Source organism: Pleurodeles waltl, chromosome 1_2 (assembly GCF_031143425.1).
Source record: "Pleurodeles waltl isolate 20211129_DDA chromosome 1_2, aPleWal1.hap1.20221129, whole genome shotgun sequence".
Taxonomy (NCBI): Eukaryota; Metazoa; Chordata; class Amphibia; order Caudata; family Salamandridae; genus Pleurodeles; species Pleurodeles waltl.
The window spans coordinates 1,146,888,232-1,146,906,833 of NC_090437.1; the positions used below are offsets into that span (position 1 = coordinate 1,146,888,232).

At 44.9% G+C, this 18,602-nt stretch overlaps 1 protein-coding gene across 1 annotated transcript in view; it reads left to right on the top strand.

The window, feature by feature from the left end:
- WDR1 (WD repeat domain 1) overlaps positions 1-18,602 on the top strand; it is a 220,473-nt gene that overhangs the window by 36,736 nt on the left and 165,135 nt on the right. The window contains exon 4 of the mRNA XM_069202820.1: positions 10,824-10,971. Within this exon, the coding sequence (XP_069058921.1) occupies positions 10,824-10,971 (148 nt within the window). The remainder of the gene's footprint in view (positions 1-10,823; positions 10,972-18,602) is intronic.

The window sequence follows — 18,602 nt, forward strand, 5'->3', positions numbered from 1 at the left end:
AGTCTATTTCTTGACTTTAAATACCCCCATGCACCCAAAATTTTAAATTTCCTTGTTGAAGTCAAACATTCTATTCTCGTTCTGTTTCTTATCCTCCTTTCTTGGACCGCATACCTTTGTATTATTAAGGGTAGGGAAGAAAAGGCACATTAGATCAAGTCCGCACCTGTTGCATTATAATAAATGCAGTTTATAATATTGTTGAACTACAAGCATAAAAGTGTTTGTCAGCAGAGCTTGATGCTGCTAGTACTTGCATTTTTAGACATGTGTTCTTGGATTCTTGACAGACTTCTACAGAAGGTTGCAGGTTCTTGAAATGTCACTTGTAGTATATCTACTGAGGTCCCACTCCATAGTATGCAGGTGCACCCCATGACTCATCAGCCAGATGACTCGTGGAGGAGCCTAACAATCCAGGCAGGAGGGAGCACACTGCCCGCAAGACGACACCAATTCTCATATTGAATTTTTCGCTGATGCAATTCATAGTATTTTAAATTCCTCACAAGTAAAAACAATCTTTCAGCTGTTCAGAACTCTAGTTCACTGTTGTTGACCTTAGTCATCCATACTATATGTGAACAAACCAAGATCTTCTAAAGTGATCTGCCCTAAAGTTACCGCATGAAAGTCTAATGTGTCTTTAATTATTCACGGATATTTCTCATTAGCATCTATAGAGGTTTGGGAGATGTTAAGTGACTAAAAATTCACTTTTAGTTCCGAACAGAAGTGATTTTTAACACTTGGCAATTAATTACACTGTTACATAGCATTGCCCTAGACATAGCACTTTGTAGGTTACAGTCTGTATAAGGACCTTTTTTTGTCATTAACTGCACCTAGCTTTACTTTTAACAAACATATTCCGTCTCCGTCCAATGGGGTGGGAAATTCTCCTGTCACCTGTGCATCTTCTTCAAAGCGGAAACAGAATAGTTTTGAAAGTAATTTAGTTGAGTGTATCCTATTTAACTCTGTCGCTATGACTTTTAGTATCAGAATGTTTTGTGTTAGCCTCTCCAGCAAACGCATTCTTTCTGAGGTTACTAGAGGAATTGTTTTTTGAAGTCAGGAAGGGTAACTGCAGGCCTGCTCAGTAAAGTACCTTAGTTGAGGCATGACCAACTTTAGAATTAGTTAGCCCATCATGCACAAAATATACTAGCTAATTGAAAAATGTCATTGACGAAACATTGGATTCATGAACACAGGCACTGCATTTCATTTTAATATGATTAAAAGGCGTGCCAATCCTGGCAAATCATTGTTGTTGCTACCTTAATCTTGATGTAGTTTGGAGTGAGTGGCCTTAACTCTGGCAGATAGCAAATTTAAGTGAAAAGGCTAGCTTTTGGCCTTGGTTATCACTTACACTGGAGGAAAAAGTACTTTAAGGATGGAATTTTTCAATAATGTACACACCCTGATTGTCATTACACAGACTGGAGGCCTCTCTCTTACCGAACGGAGTGTGCAAATGTGAAAAATCTGCAATTTCAGAAAAACCTGGTGGAATCCTTTACAGTCAATATTTTCAATAACTAGTTTCAATGTCAGTATATAAACAGTCCACTTCTATACAGCCGCTCTGAATGTTAGGTAACGGACACTCTAGAACCATCCTTCACTGCAGGGAAAGCCATGATTCCCAATAGTGCACTCCGTATATTCTTAAAGGGAGTGTCTGACTTCAATTATTTATATATCTTATGTCTGCTCTTTCCTAAAGATGATGTCATGCTACTTAAGTCTCTGGTTATTATATGCTTTAACCCCTTCGCTGCCAGGCCTTTTCCCCCTCCTGTGCCAGGCCTTTTTTTGCCTATTTGGGGCAGTTCGCGCTTAGGCCCTCATAACTTTTTGTCCACATAAGCTAACCAAGCCAAATTTGCGTCCTTTTTTTCCAACATCCTAGGGATTCTAGAGGTACCCAGACTTTGTGGGTTCCCTTGAAGGAGGCCAAGAAATTGGCCAAAATACAGTGAAAAATTCGTTTTTTTTTTTTTAAAAATTGAAAAAGTGGCTGCAGAAGAAGGCTTGTGGATTTCCCCCTGAAAATGGCATCAACAAAGGGTTTGTAGTGCTAAACTCAGCAGCTTCCTAGCTTTCAGGAACAGGCAGACTTGAATCAGAAAACCCAATTTTTCAACACAATTTTGGCCTTTTACTGGGGCATACCCCATTTTTGCAATTTTTTGTGCTTTCAGCCTCCTTCCAGTCAGTGACAGGAATGGGCATGAAACCAATGCTGGATCCCAGAAACCTAACCATTTCTGAAAAGTAGACAAAATTCTGAATTCAGCAAGGGGTCATTTGTGTAGATCCTACAAGGGTTTCCTACAGAAAATAACAGCTGAAAAAGAAAAATATTGAAATTGAGGTGAAAAAAACATCAATTTTTCTCTACGTTTTACTCTGTAACTTTTCCCTGCAATGTCAGATTATGGAAAGCAATATACCGTTACGTCTGCTGGACTCCTCTGGTTGCGGGGATATATAGGGCTTGTAGGTTCATCAAGAACCCGAGGAACCCAGAGCCAATAAATGAGCTGCACCCTGCAGTGCGTTTTCATTCTATACCGGGTATACAGCAATTCATTTGCTGAAATATAAAGAGTAAAAAATTGCTATCAAGAAAACCTTTGCATTTCCAAAAATGGCACAAGATAAGGTGCTGAGGAGCAGTGGTTATTTGCACATCTCTGAATTCCGGGGTGACCATACAAGCATGTGAATTATAGGGAATTTCTCAAATAGATGTCTTTTTTACACACTCTCCTATATTTGGAAGGAAAAAATGTAGAGAAAGACAAGGGGCAATAGCACTTGTTTTGCTAATCTATGTTCCCCCAAGTCTCCCGATAAAAATGATACCTCACTTGCGTGGGTAGGCCTAGCGCCGGCGACAGGAAACACCCCAAAGCGCAACGTGGACACATCCTAAATTTTGGAAAACACCAGAGGTGTTTTTTGCGAAGTGCCTACCTGTAGATTTTGGCCTGTAGCTCAGCCGGCACCTAGGGAAACCTACCAAACCTGTGCATTTCTGAAAACTAGAGACCTAGGGGAATCCAAGGAGGGGTGACTTGCGGGGCTCGGACCAGGTTCTGTTACCCAGAATCCTTTGCAAACCTCAAAATTTGGCTAAAAATACACGTTACTCACATTTCTGTGGCAGAAAGTTCTGGAATCTGAGAGGAGCCACAAATGTCCTTCTACCCAGCGTTCCCCCAAGTCTCCCGATAAAAATGATACCTCACTTGTGTGGGTAGGACTAGCGCCCACGAAAGGAAAGGGCCCAAAACACAACGTGGACACATCACATTTTTTTATAAAAAGCAGTGCCTACCTGTGGATTTTGGCCTGTAGCTCAGCCGACACCTGAGGAAACTTAGCAAACCAGTGCATTTTTGAAAACTAGAAACCCAGGGGAATCCAAGATGGGGTGACTTGCGGGGCTCTGACCAGGTTATGTTACCCAGAATCCTTTGCAAACATCAAAATTTGGCCCCAAAAAACACTTTTTCCTCTCATTTCGGTGACAGAAAGTTGTGGAATCTGAGAGGAGCCACAAATTTCCTTCCACCCAGCGTTCCCCTAAGTCTCTCGATAAAAATGGTACCTCACTTCTGTGGGTAGGCCTAGCGCCCACAAAAGGAAATGGCCCAAAACACAATGTGGACACAACATATTTTTTCACAGAAAACAGAGGTGTTTTTTGCAAGGTGCCTACCTGTGGTGTTTGGCCTGTAGCTCAGCCGGCCCCAGGGGGGGGGCAGAAATGCCCTAAAATAAATTTGCCACCCCCCCCCCCCGGGAGCGACCCTTGCCTACGGGGTCGCTCCCCCTGCGTGACATTGGCGCCAAAAAACAAATCCCCGGTGCCTAGTGGTTTCTGCCCCCTTGGGGGCAGATTGACCTAAAATTGGCCAATCTGCCCCCAGGGGGGCAGAAATGGTCTAAATACAATTTGCCCCCCCCAGGGGAGCGACCCTTGCCTGATGGGTCGCTCCCCATCTCTAAAAAAAGAAACAAAAAAAAAAAAAACACAAAACAAAAAATTGCCCTGGCTCCTAGAGGGTTCTGCCCCCCCCTGGGGGCAGTTCGGCCTAATAATAGGCCGATCTGTCCCACGGGGGGGGCAGAAATGGCCTAAAATAAATTTGCCACCCCCCCCCCCCCCCCCCCCCCCCCGGGAGCGACCCTTGCCTACGGGGTCGCTCCCCCTGCGTGACATTGGCGCCAAAAAACAAATCCCCGGTGCCTAGTGGTTTCTGCCCCCTTGGGGGCAGATTGACCTAAAATTGGCCAATCTGCCCCCAGGGGGGCAGAAATGGTCTAAATACAATTTGCCCCCCCAGGGGAGCGACCCTTGCCTGATGGGTCGCTCCCCATCTCTAAAAAAAGAAACAACAGAAAAAAAAACACAAAAAAAAAATTGCCCTGGCGCCTAGAGGGTTCTGCCCCCCCCCGGGGCAGTTCGGCCTAATATTAGGCCGATCTGTCCCCCGGGGGGGGCAGAAATGGCCTAAAATTAATTTGACGCCCCAACCCCCACCCCCCCCCCCGGGAGCGACCCTTGCCTACGGGGTCGCTCCCCCTGCGTGACATTGGCGCCAAAAAACAAATCCCCGGTGCCTAGTGGTTTCTGCCCCCTTGGGGGCAGATTGACCTAAAATTGGCCAATCTGCCCCCAGGGGGGGCAGAAATGGTCTAAATACAATTTGCCCCCCATGGGAGCGACCCTTGCCTGATGGGTCGCTCCCCATCTCTAAAAAAAGAAACAACAAAAAAAAAAAAACACAAAAAAAAAATTGCCCTGGCGCCTAGAGGTTTCTTCCCCCCCTGGGGCCAGATCGGCCTAATAATAGGCCGATCTGCCCCCAGGGGGGGCAAAAATGGCCTTAAATAAATTGCCCTCCCCCCCCCCGGGAGCGACCCTTGCCTACGGGGTCGCTCCCCCTGCGTGACATTGGCGCCAAAAAACAAATCCCCGGTGCCTAGTGGTTTCTGCCCCCTTGGGGGCAGATTGACCTAAAATTGGCCAATCTGCCCCCAGGGGGGCAGAAATGGTCTAAATACAATTTGCCCCCCCCCCAGGGGAGCGACCCTTGCCTGATGGGTCGCTCCCCATCTCTAAAAAAAGAAACAACAACAAAAAAAAACACAAAAAAAAAAAATTGCCCTGGCGCCTAGAGGGTTCTGCCCCCCCCGGGGGCAGTTCGGCCTAATATTAGGCCGATCTGTCCCCCGGGGGGGGGCAGAAATGGCCTAAAATTAATTTGACGCCCCAACCCCCACACCCCCCCCCGGGAGCGACCCTTGCCTACGGGGTCGCTCCCCCTGCGTGACATTGGCGCCAAAAAACAAATCCCCGGTGCCTAGTGGTTTCTGCCCCCTTGGGGGCAGATTGACCTAAAATTGGCCAATCTGCCCCCAGGGGGGCAGAAATGGTCTAAATACAATTTGCCCCCCAGGGGAGCGACCCTTGCCTGATGGGTCGCTCCACATCTCTAAAAAAAGAAACAACAAAAAAAAAAAAACACAAAAAAAAAATTGCCCTGGCGCCTAGAGGTTTCTTCCCCCCCTGGGGCCAGATCGGCCTAATAATAGGCCGATCTGCCCCCAGGGGGGGCAAAAATGGCCTTAAATAAATTGCCCTCCCCCCCCCAGGGAGCGACCCTTGCCTAAGGGGTCGCTCCCTTTGCGTGAAATTCACGCAAAGAAAAAACTCCCTGGTGTCTAGTGGTTTCTACCCCCCTTGGGGGCTGATTGGCCTCATCAAAATAGGCCAATCTGCCCCCAAGGGGGGCAGAAATGGCCAAAATATAATTTTCCCCCAAGGGGAGCGACCCTTGCCTAAGGGGTCGCTCCCCACCAAAAAAAAAAATATATAACACAAAAAACAAACAAAAAAAAAAAGGTCCCTGGTGCCTAGAGGTTTCTGCCCCCGGGGGGGCAGAAAAGGCCTTCCTGAAAATATGCCCCCCCTGGGAGCGACCCTTGCCCAAGGGGTCGCTCCCTTTTGTCAATAACAATAAAAAAAATAAAAATCCCTGGTGTCTAGTGGTTTCTACCCCCCTTGGGGGCAGATTGGCCTCATCAAAATAGGCCAATCTGCCCCCAAGGGGGGCAGAAATGGCCAAAATATAATTTTCCCCCAAGGGGAGCGACCCTTGCCTAAGGGGTCGCTCCCCACCAAAAAAAAAAAAAAATGAAACAAAAAAAAATAAAAAAATGGTCCCTGGTGCCTAGAGGTTTCTGCCCCCCCTGGGGGCAGATCGGCCTAATAAGGCCGATCTGCCCCCCCTGGGGGCAGATTGGCCTAATAAGGCCGATCTGCCCCCAGGGGGGGCAGAAAAGGCCTTCTAAAAAAAATGCCTTCTCAAAAAAATGCCCCCCCTGGGAGCGACCCTTGCCCAAGGGGTCGCTCCCTTTTGTCACTTTCAATAAAAAAAAAAAAAATCCCTGGTGTCTAGTGGGGTTTCAAAAGCCGGATTGCAAGCAATCCGGCTTTTGAAACCCTCGGAGGGACTTCAAAGGGAAGGAAATACTTTTCCTTCCCTTTGAAGCCCCTCCGGGCCTCCCAGTGATTGAAAAATAAATGCTTTCGCATTTCTTTTTCAATCGCGCTGGAAGCAGAGCTTCCAGCGCGACTAGGGAGGCCCCTGTGACACATCAGCGCGCGCTGACGTCACAGGGGGGGGGGTGGGGGGGGGGTCGGGGGTGTAAGGGGAAGGTCTTCCCCTTCCATCCTCGACTTGGGGGGGGGGGGGGGGGGGGGTGCACGGGGGGCGCGCTAGCATGCCCCCAAGTTCCCCTGTGCCTAGGACGAGATGATCTCGTCCAAGGCACAGGGGAACTGTAGCCTTGGACGAGATCATCTCGTCCAAGGCACAGAAGGGGTTAATGTTAATAGGCTTTGCAGGATTGAACTCTCTGACACTGTTATTGTGTTGTAAAAGCAGAATGTTAGAATTACAAAATTCAGGGAATTCATTTGTATCGATTTTTCTTCCACTTCCTCTTTTCTGATTTTTGTCTTTCTGTGTTTAGGTCTTGTCTACCAGACCACACAAGATGTACAACTTTTGTCAATTTATAGTGGCGCACAGCCCACCAATTGCATACTAATGGTTGCCTTTAGTCTCATTCATATGCTGGTTTCTTGTTTGATGGCTTGCCCTTCTAGTCTTGTTTCCCACTCGACTGAAGCATATAACAAAAAAATATACTGGTCCCTAGTAACAATACTTTTGATGCAAAGAACCAAATGGTGAATACAAATTACAATAAACAATTTCAAGACACAGTGGTGTAGCGTATATTGGTGCACAGCAAACATGCTTGGCGCTCTCATTTGAGGTGATGCACTCAAGTGATAAATCGTGATCAACAAACACAAGCACAGCATGCCCATTGTAGAAAGTTCTCAAGAGTCATATAGGGTCTGTGTTTTTTAAAGTCAACAGTGTTTCAATCCCAGAATCATCATTAGGTCTCTGGGAGATACAAGTCCGAGAGAGAGCTGAAATATAAGTGCAATGGTTATTAGACTGAGGGTAAGAAAAAGAAAAGTGACCCAGTACAATGAATATGCAACACTCACGAGACTGTACTCACATTATGAAGAGTGATTCAGTTGCTAAAGGAGGAGTTCTTTGGTGACAAGGCTGAAGAAAAGAGTGGTCTGGAATGGCCTACAAAAAGAATGGATAGAGTAGGTGCTTAAAACCCTCATAATGGGTAATACTGTTGAAGGAGAGAGTGTGCAGTAGCATGAGAGAAACTACCTTGAGCTGGAAACATGCTGGATACCCATTGGGGTGAGGGGTGGGGAAATCTCCAATCATCTTGAAGTGGGAAGTGTGTGGGCTGTGGGTCACAAAGTTGCCGTATTCCTTCATAGGCCTCGAATCAGCCCATAAATGGAGAAGCACCACCAGTATAAAGGCATATTAGGACAATGAGTTCTCAAGGGGGAGTGTGACCGTGCAACATGCTGGTTAATGTAGGTGATAGAGAGGAAGGACCAAGAACTGAAATGAAGAAACTGAATATGGATTAAGCCCAGGGACTGATAAGACAGAAGTAGTGAGTGGCATTTGTGATTAGTTTAAAAGCCATTAACAAACCTAAAATAAAACAGCAGAAGTACACATGCACCAAAATACTTGGGACAATGTATCACAAATGAGACAGTCTAACAAAAACATATGCACATTGTGAAAAGAACAACAAAGGCTAGATCATCATTTCATTTTAAATCAAGGATGTCCGATCATCCTCACGATTTAGACCTGTGTGTCCAAAGTGTCCAAAAATAGAATCCAACACAATTCTTCCTGGTTTAATAGGGATTCTACGCCATCCTTCCAAATCATGAAGCTGTCATCTTTATGCTCTCCCAGACGTCAATATGTGCTTTGAAAGGATTGGTGTCAGAGAATGACTTTCTGTTCCAGATCATTCATGCACATTATAGCAAAGGTTTGTGCAAAAACTACCCCATGGAGGTGCTGACTGAAGCACAGCCTCTTTAGTATCCTTTTGATTGAATGGCTTCTATTTTACTCACTATCCTATAGCTTAATTTTTTTTTATGAAAGTGCCTGTGTTTGCTAGCTCCCTCCCTTGTGTGCAGCTTTGACTCGCATACAAGAATCTTTGGAACTCGAGGTCCTTCAAGATTTACAATTCTTAGCTTGTCATTAACTACAGTGTAATTTTAACTATTTGGGACACTAGCTCAAAGAGTATTAAAGGAAATCTACACTGTGTGGTTTGTGATCAGAGATTCTTTGGATGATTAATTACATGTGTGCCGAGGATGCTCCGTCACCTGCTGTTCCACCTCCTTTGAAGTTGGGGGGTGGGGGTTCCCTCAGGTGTGGGCGAAAGAGATATCTATCTATCCGTCTGCCCTACTGGTGGTCGCCAGTAGGTAGTTATGGTTAGGACGTAGTTTCCATACTAAGAGCTTTTTTTTTTTTTGCCAATAACTTTGGCGCCACTTGCCGAATCTTCACAAAATTTTCAAAACGTATACTTCAGTCGGTTCAGCTGCATGCACAATTTTTTTTTGTGATGATCTGTCAAGCAGGGCTGAAATAAACTGGGATAGGGGGAGGGTGATAGGAGGTTGGACCCAAAATGTGTTTTCTCCATTCATTTTCCATAGGATATTTAGACACGGCTACAGCCCAAACTACTGAATGGAATTGCACCAAATTTGGCAGGAAGGTCAGTCTTGTTGCGCAGATTGTGCTTTTTGTAATTTGGTTTAAATTCGTTCAGTAGTTTTAGGGATGTTAAAGGTAAAGAAAATATTACTCATCCTCCGTAGATCCAGCTGGCCACGTGCTGATATCTGATTGGCTGCCAACACTTCTACAAGGAAGGTTTGCCAGCTGTGTTGGGACTCTGCTTCAGAAAGTTGGGGGGAAAGAAAAAAAGAAAAGGGGCCAGGGTAGTAGGGTCACCCTAAGTCCCTGGCCTTGGTCTAGGGGTCCCTCCCAGGGGAGAAAAAAAATCTCTAAAAAAATCTGCAAATCAGGATTGGCGGATTTTTTAGATGTATTTAAAAAAAAAAAAAAAAGGGGGGGGGTGCCAAATCAGAGCAAACACTCAAGGCTGAATTTCTATGGTTTTGTACGAGTGAATTCAGAACCTAACCTTAACATCCCTGCAACAGATTTGTTTTTCTTTTTTTTTCTATGAATAAATACATATATCTCAAAGTTTGTGGAACACAATAATCTTCTACAAGTCCACTAGTAAAGATTCAGATTCAACAATAGACTATAAACATTTGGTATTGATTCAGACATAGCTCCAATCTGGGTGGAGGGGGGAGAAATTTAAATGTTAAAGAACTAATAGTGCAGAGCAAAAACCTGTGGCTATATGATTTTTTGGTAACTGACTGATTTATGCACAAGGTTGATGTGATTGGCCTGTAACGCATACAAAAATTGTATCAACTCAATAAAAATTGTATCATATGGGATGGTCAGTGCTCCTTCGTCGTGCCCCATATTTTTAAAACTTACACTCTCCCCGAAACAGATAATCAAAATGCCTCTTACAAATCCAGTTGATAGATCTCAAACCCAAGGGCCAGGTGGACATGCCAAAGTGCAGACTCCAAGTCTGTTATAGAATGGGGAAACTGCACCTTTGCCTTAGTGAGTCAAAACAAACGTGCTTTTTGTAGGTGATAATACAATCATTATTGTACTATAAACTTGGCTGGTAATTGTGGCAAAAGACAAACCCCTGACACCAAGGTAAAGAACCTCTTTGTAGTTAACACCTATCCTTCCTCTATACAAATGCAGTCCATAGTACCATCAGCTAACTAGACCCTTTGTCAAGATGCACTGCAGCTAACTTTACTTACATCTTGTCCAACATTAATTTGGTAAAACAATGATATTTAGCCACCTGAGGTATTGTGAGTAGAAAAATATTGGACCGATTCTGCTAGTATAGTCCCAGGTTCAGGAATGGGCGTTGTTTAGAGCATAACAAGGCCACATGCTCGGACGAACAACTGAAAGCTGATTGGTCAAACCCAACCTTCAACTCATAACTGATTGTGAGATGCAGTGATTATTTAAGGCCATTTGGGCTCCCTTATGTACATAGTTTTTAGCCTGCCCTTTTGCTTTTCTTTAAACGTTATCTAACATACTATTGACTATCCAAACTTGGAGCTAAGCAGTCTGGCAGGCCACAGGGCCATATACTTGTCTCGCTATAAAATAAATATTATGAATATAGAGAGAAGTAACGCACTTCTTGTTTCTTGCCAGATCTCTCCGGGAAGCTTAGAATCTGGGATACCACACAGAAGGAACATCTGCTGAAATATGAATATCAGCCTTTTGCTGGCAAAATTAAGGACATTGCTTGGACGGAGGATAGCAAGAGAATTGCTGTTGTTGGTGAAGGAAGAGAGAAGTGAGTTATGCAACAGACTTCAACTATTCTTACTTTCTAAAATGTATGGTTGTTACAAGCATATCATTTTCGTATGTTTTCTGTGTTTGATATTGTAATTCCGATATACTTATGGTATATTATTATTATTGTACTATTTAATGGTGTTTTAGATAAACTTTCTTATGCCTAAAGTTAGATCTTTGTATATTATACTTTTTTTTTTTTGGGGGGGGGGGAGGGTATTGGTTGCAAATTGTCCATTTCACAATACATAAGAGCAGTAACATTGGTACTTAAAGTTAGAAATTAAAATAGAATTTAGCAAGATGGCTTGGGCACATTACCACTTAAATCCTGTTGTACATATATGCCTTGATTAAGAGTGGTATGGATAATTCCGAACACCGTGCAAACCTTTGTTTGTGTTGGGACTGGAATTGAAAGTTATGTGACTCTCACATGCCCAGTAAATTCTGTGTGCAATAAAGTTTGCATACCCTGTTAAATTTCAGTAGGTCAAATCTGCCTGGCTTTAACATGGGGAAAAATGCACACTAAATACTGGAACAGGTGCAGAATGTGCAATCTGCATTCTATTCCTCAATCATTTAATATACATTTATTCTGCCCTCTGCAGTGGCAAATTCAAGAGGTTCCATAAATATCACAATCTTCACCAGACCTCTCGTAATGAGGACCTTAAAGCTAAACGATAATTTAATGCACATTATTCAAGTAGCATTGGTAAATATGTGGAGGGTTCAATGGTAAACTCCATGAACCTTATAGTAAATGAAGAAGAAAACAATTTAACATTGGTCAAACATGGTGGGATATAAAAAACACAATGGGAGGATGCAGGAGGAAAATTGTGTTCTACCCAAGAATGTGTGAGAATGTGCCATGCAAAGCATATTACAGCACAATAGCCCAATAGAGTTGTGTATGATTAGGATATAAGAGCAATTTATATTGGGATCTTGGCACACGTTGCAGTTTTCCATTATGTTCCGGGTACCACACTTTGCAAGTTCCATGAACCATCATTTAACATACTCTGATCACCAAGCTTTCACAATTACCTTTCTGAGCAAACTGTGATAATTCCATAATGGAACTGTAGGAAGTTCTGCTTGTAAGATTTACCATTTCTGAGTTCCAAATTAATTAGTAAAATACGTTTATTCTTTGGAGCTGTGGGCAGGACTGCTGGACAGTGTATGTTTGTAAGCTGCATTACATTTCCCTTGAATTATGGGGAAGACTTTTCTGCTTCACTGTTCCATAATAGATCCAGGTGTTTAGGACCGTGTGGACTCCACGTTGCTATTGCCTCGAAATGAGATACTTACTAATATGAAATAATTCTCTCCTGTCTACGTGAGACGCCAATAGGCCGTTGCTTCAGTAGCAGGAGCTGCACTCATGAGAAGTAAGGCACACCATTATGGAAGAGCACATGTGACAGTTCTGTTTAGCAGCCCACGTTAGAAATCGGAACTCCAGCGGTGCAAAATGGAGAAAAAACAAGCTGCAAAACCAATCAACTTATTTCCCACTGTTTCAGTTAATAGTTTCCATTATTCCCTAATTAGTACAGCATTACTTTCCCTAATTCTCCAACTAGTACAGTAGGCTTATCTTGGAAATGCCTTGTTCACAAACTTTGCATGTTTCTAAAATATCACAGCCATCACTTGAGAATTTTCCATATTACTGCTGTCCGTTTCCTTTGTAATCTTTCACAATTCCATCAGGAAGCATGCTTTGCTATTTTTTATCGCACTCTTGCAGTTTTTAGTAGTGTAGCTGCCACTGTTCAGGTTTTTCCAGAAAGCTGCTAATATACACACTTCATAAACTTGACATTTTAATTAGCACCTCACACTGACCTTGCCTGGCTTGTAACTGGGTTCTGGCTCACTAGGTAAAGTCACTTTTATGGAGCAGACCTTCTGTGGTGTTTAACTGACCCTGAATTCTACTGATTGGTCTATTCACAAAGGAGAAGCCATCAACACTAGCAAGGCAGATGCAGCATTGCAGATTAAGTGCTGAGAGCAGGGTTAGAAACATTCTGTCTGTATAGTTTTCTGTCTCAACCTCTCCTACAATACTCTTCTCAGCAGTAGCCATTTGATGTCTCCTTTTCTTGACTCCATTAGGGACTTCAGCAGAAAGCTTACGGTTCCTTTTTTGAGATGGTAACCCACCATAAACAATAATCCGTTTTTAATGCCCCATACCCTCTCATCCTGAAAACGTGTGCTTCGTCCTGGCAATCTCAGGAAACCAGTATCAGGGGAGTACCTGGAGAAATTAGAATCAATCCGTGCAGCCTCTACATACTTCATATATTTACTCATTTTTCAAATTGAGGATAAACAAACAGCGTGTCTCATGTGCTCGTAACATAGCATACAGATCATTATAGATTCATGTGATACCAATATTGGCATTAGGGGAACCCCCTTTGTACAATTAGCTAAATACACGGTGGCCTCTGAGTGTGCAGTTACCCATACAAACCACTGTTCTGTCTTGTCAATTGATCTTGCTTTACTACACCCCACCATTCACTGTGTATTTGTCTCATTGACTTAGCCCACAAGATCAGTGGGTGGTGGCAAAGAGGGTGCAGGAGATGGGCAGGATTCACATATTGTGTGTTTTTTTGTTGTTGTTATTTTACAGTCCACTTACATTTCCTATGCAGCATGGCACAGTATCACTCATGCTCAGTGCAGCACTCGCAGTGGAACAGGGCTTAGTGGTGATGCTCTTGAGGTGGGATGTACATCGGATATGACTGCCAAGTGCGAACAAATCCCTTTATTTTGGACCATTGTTCATCAGGGATAACCTCTCCTATATTTTGTCTCCAGCCCCTTTTCAAATGTCTTCTCAAGGCAGCATGCTGTGTCATTAGAGAGTTACATAGCAATGTTACTATTCTCTTAGCTCATCAGTGCGTGAGTAGTAACTTGAGGCCATGCGACCGGGGGTGGGGAGGGGGGGTTTCATCCCTTCTTTGCCCACGTTCACCACAGTATTTCACAATTGCATTGTAAGTGATGAGTTGTCCTGGTCCTAAGAGGAAAGAATCTTGTAGGTCTTGGTATGTCTGAATCGTCCCGTGCATGTATAAGTCGCCCATTATTTTGACATCTTCTGTTGTCCACGCTTTTGTCACATGTGCCAGCAGGAGATTGAAGGGGTGGGCTTGACCATAGCAGGAGCTGTGGTGTATATGGATATCTATGCTGTTTGGGAGCCACATATCTGTTCCAGCTGTGTGTCTGTTTCCCTGAGCTTGTAATTCTGCGCAAGCCATGTTGTTGGCAACATCAGCAAGTGTATTATCTCGGGGAATGGAGTATGGCAAACACTTTTGCATGTTCTTGGTCTGGGCAGATGTTAGCCAACAGGTGGTCCATTACAGTTGGTCTGTGGCATAGTCTAATTTGTAAGTCTATTGCGAAGTACTCCCTCATCATTGGTGGGCTTGCAATTGCAGACTTGAGATGCTAACGTGAGGCGGAAGGGGCAGAGCCTGTCACTGCTGCAGCTGCTACCGCTAGCTTGGCCGCCACTTGCCCTGACCCCACCACCTGTCCATCAGGCTCGGCCTGTTGCCGCTCGTAACGGTGCAGTGCTTACGACGCTGACAGCACTGCTGATGGCGGGCCGCAGTGGTCAAGCCTGTGGTTGCAGCGGACAAAGCGGAGATAGCAGTGCGGTTGTGGCTGTGGCCCTAAGCTGTCGGAGCACTGTTACGCCGGAGAAAGCGCTGGCTGGCTGTGACTGCCAGACTGCCTTTCTTGGTGGCCCTGGTGGCTTGCTCATTGCTGCCTGGCCTCCTAATCCAACCCGGCCTAATTGCCCTGACTCAGCACAACTTTGTTCCAGCTCCCCCTGCTGCATGCTCTACCTCCCATCTTCCTTTTAGAAGAGGGGCCAACCAGAGAGGAGAGGCGACGCAGGAGTGTCCCAGAAGACCCTGAAGACCCATTAGACCTAGAGAAGCCCAGAAGAGTCCAGGGTTTCCCTGGCACAATACCCGGCATTGCATCATATAGCAACAGCAAGGGGTCCAGCAGCGTACGGGAAGCGCTAGGCTCCCTGTACGCAGGTTCAGCCCCACATCACGGAAGCTGCCAAGCTAGGCCTTGTCCGGCTTGTGGCTGGGTGAAGTTCTCCGTCCCTCCCCCTACTTCAAACTCTTACCTCCACATGCAGGCTTGTGCAACTCAATCTAAACATGTAACAGGTGTACGGAGCAGGCGCACATGTCTACCCTCAAACAGTTGAGCTCAAAAGAAGGAATATGAGATGTGATTGAAATCATCTGCCAATTAAAAACAAGTCACACAAGAAGCCCACCTCGAAGCAGACAGCAGGAGAACAATCACAAATAAAATCACCCGGATGGAGTCCCCCTCACCAAGGATTAGTACCCGGAAACTGCTTCCCTTCTTGAAAGATACAATGGCTGTAATGTATGCAGTCCCAGACAATGCCTCAGCCCTTCCCAGTCATATAATCAATCAATCAAGAGATTTATAAAGCGCACTACTCACCCGGGGAAGGTCTCAAGGTGCTGGGGAGGGGAGGAGAGGGGCCTGCTACTGCTCGAACCGCCAGGTCTTGAGATGTCTCCTAAAGGTAAGGAGGTCCTTGGTCTGGCGCAGGTGGGTGGGAAGAGTGTTCCATGTCTTGGTGGCAAGGTGTGAGAAAGATCTGCCGCCGGATGTAGTTCTGTGGATGCGTGGAATGTTTGCTAGGTCGGCAGAGCGGAGCTGATGGTTCGTGGTGTAGGAGAGCCCGTCTATTGAGGTATTCTGGTCCAGTGTTGTGCAGTGCCCACTTAAGAGGAGTATCACAGTGGAAACAAGTGGTACACATCAAATGCCACAGTCTGCCTATAAACAGAGAGATCTGACAGCAACTAAACAAGACCTCACATCACACAATCATGTTACCCCCCCTGGTTTTGTAAAAACTCTAGAAACAACAGGACAAGTCCATTGGTCTCAATGATAAACAAAGACATTTATATTCTGTCCTCAACTCAACTCATGTTACTGCCCAGGATCCCATAGCTGCTTGTCTTCTGCCAGCAACCTCACACAGACAAACTTTGGTTTTACTCTCAAACAAAACCGACCTGATACAGGCCCTAGAAGTTAAAACTATCAATATCAAAGAAACCCATCCTATGAAGTACCTGTGAAGTCCAGTACCAGGCAACACAACCCAAAAACCGGTAGTACATTTTTGTAGTGCATGTGAAATTAAGGCGGTTCCACCATCAGAGCATGAAAAAGGGGATTGTGCGCTGGAAATGTCCCTGCCTAGGGTAATACAGATCTACTCTGATTTTTGGACATTTCTAACTCCTCACTCACTGCGATGTACACCTAGGCAGGACCGTAAAGAGTGACCAAGCTAGTTGGCAAGACCCAATCCAAGTACTTAATCATGCACACAGTCAATAATCAAACACACCGCAGTGATGGGACAGCCTACTTGCATCGCTCCAATCATCCATTGAAGTCCTAAACTTCCAGTCTGATAAGCTGGAGACACAGATCGACATCATGAACCTAATGGCAGAACAAATTGCAGAAATAAATACATTTAAAAAAATGGGGATTCTATCATCTCTAATAGTGAAATCCCAGGCAGGTTTCACAACAAACCAAGAGCAATGTTACTGTGGCCCTGTCATTGATAAACTAGCGGTGCTTCAAGATATACTGTCAACATTTTAAAATCTTTACAGCCCGCCAGTAAACATGAATTAATAATTATGTCATCTGCAAGTTCTCCCCAAAAACTTGGGGTGAATCTCACCCAACACAAGCTGATCTGTGATTCACAAATGCCCACTACCCAGATCTATTTAGCCACTCAGTTATGCCCCCAGGAAGCCTCACTGGAAGGGCCAACTCCAAACAGCAACAGATCATGAACGCTCAGTCTCAATCGCGAGCCATCCGGCTGGAACCACATGGAACAAACTCAAAACACAGGATCAGAGATCAAGACAATGCTGGGAATCAACCCGCCTTTGCTGAAAAATGGCAATACCCCCCCTCATAATGCCATCCAGGACACAGTTGACTTGCAGAAACTGACCAACTACAGACTGCTGCATGGTCAGAAACCGTTGCAGGCTCACACCTCACCTCTCTGGCAGGAGCCAAGCAACGCAACCACAATTAAACAACCCAAGTGCCTTCTTCTGGACAGGTATTCTGACCAACAAGCCAATACCAGATCAAAAATCACAAATCTTCCGTCTCCCGACTATACACCTGGCCAAAAGTCCCAACTCACCAAGGCGGATGTTTAAAGAGCTAACACTGTGAAACAAGAAATTGGACCCCTTCAAACTGCAGGATAATAGTGAACGCAGGAACCTATGACCTTCGGTTGTGGCAAGGCCAGTAATAGCGCCCACACAAGATCCAGCTTCGTATATAGCCCTTCCTCCCCAATTGAATTGAAGTACCTCAGCCCAAGCCCCAGGCAAACAGGGTAGGGCATCAAATACTGAAGCTCCCAGCCTCTGTCCCAGCTCTTCTCTACGCCTCAAAACATCAGAAAGACACAGGCTCAAAAATCCTAGTCACAGCAACCACCACTTTTAAGTCATGGGGAATACTACCTTAAGTTGCGGTTTCAACCACACTACACTTCACGGGCACCATGATATCCTCAATAGAGGGAACATAGGGAGACTCCTAAAAGCAAAACCAGAGCTTAACACCTTGTCCTCAGCAGAGTTAATAACTGTAGAGTTTCAATCAACCAGTAGCCACTCCTAACTGCCTGACAATCTACAGAAATAGCAGACCATATTCTGTCCTTTGCACCACACTTCGAAACCTGGGGGATAATTATAACCAGGCCAGAGTTGGAAAGATACCCATTTCAGTTTTTAAGCTCCAGTGCTTCTTTGGTAGTGAATGTACAACCTTTAACGGTTTTGTTCTAGGCCCGCCCCACCTAACCCCCAAACCAACTCAAACACCATTCGCCGGTGGCAGATGGTAGTCAGGCTACCTCCTTTAAAAAAAAAAAAAAAAGCTCAAAAGGAGTTGGCAAGACGTCTAAAGGCATGCCCTGTCAACTAGTACCTTTGGGAACACCTGAAGAACACAAAAAAGAATATAAAAGACAAATATGGAAAGAAAAGGCCGAAGGCAAGAGTATTTTTTTGGTTAAAACTAATACACTCAGTGAAAGGGAAACACCCCAGGAAATTCTGGGAAATCATCAACCACTTAAAGACCTGAGGGAATTTAATTAACAACTCAAACATCCCTGAAAACGACTGGGTGAGCTACCTCCTGGCAATCTTTTCAATTAAGTGCCAACCCTGTGGAAATACCCCTCTATTACCATCATTGACACCTGAAAGGGGAAACAGCCAACAGCCTCCTGCTGGAAGACAGAGAGATTACTGATTTCACTCTGTCCACCGACAGGATATACCGAGCACTCTTTAAGGCTCGCTGCGAAGGACCCTGCATTCCCCCCCACCCCCACCCCTGCCAAGCCACAAACCATTTTCAGGGAAGAAGCAGTCTTCTGGTCAGAAGCGCTGACCTCCCTCTATCAGGAAGCAAGACTGGGAGCTG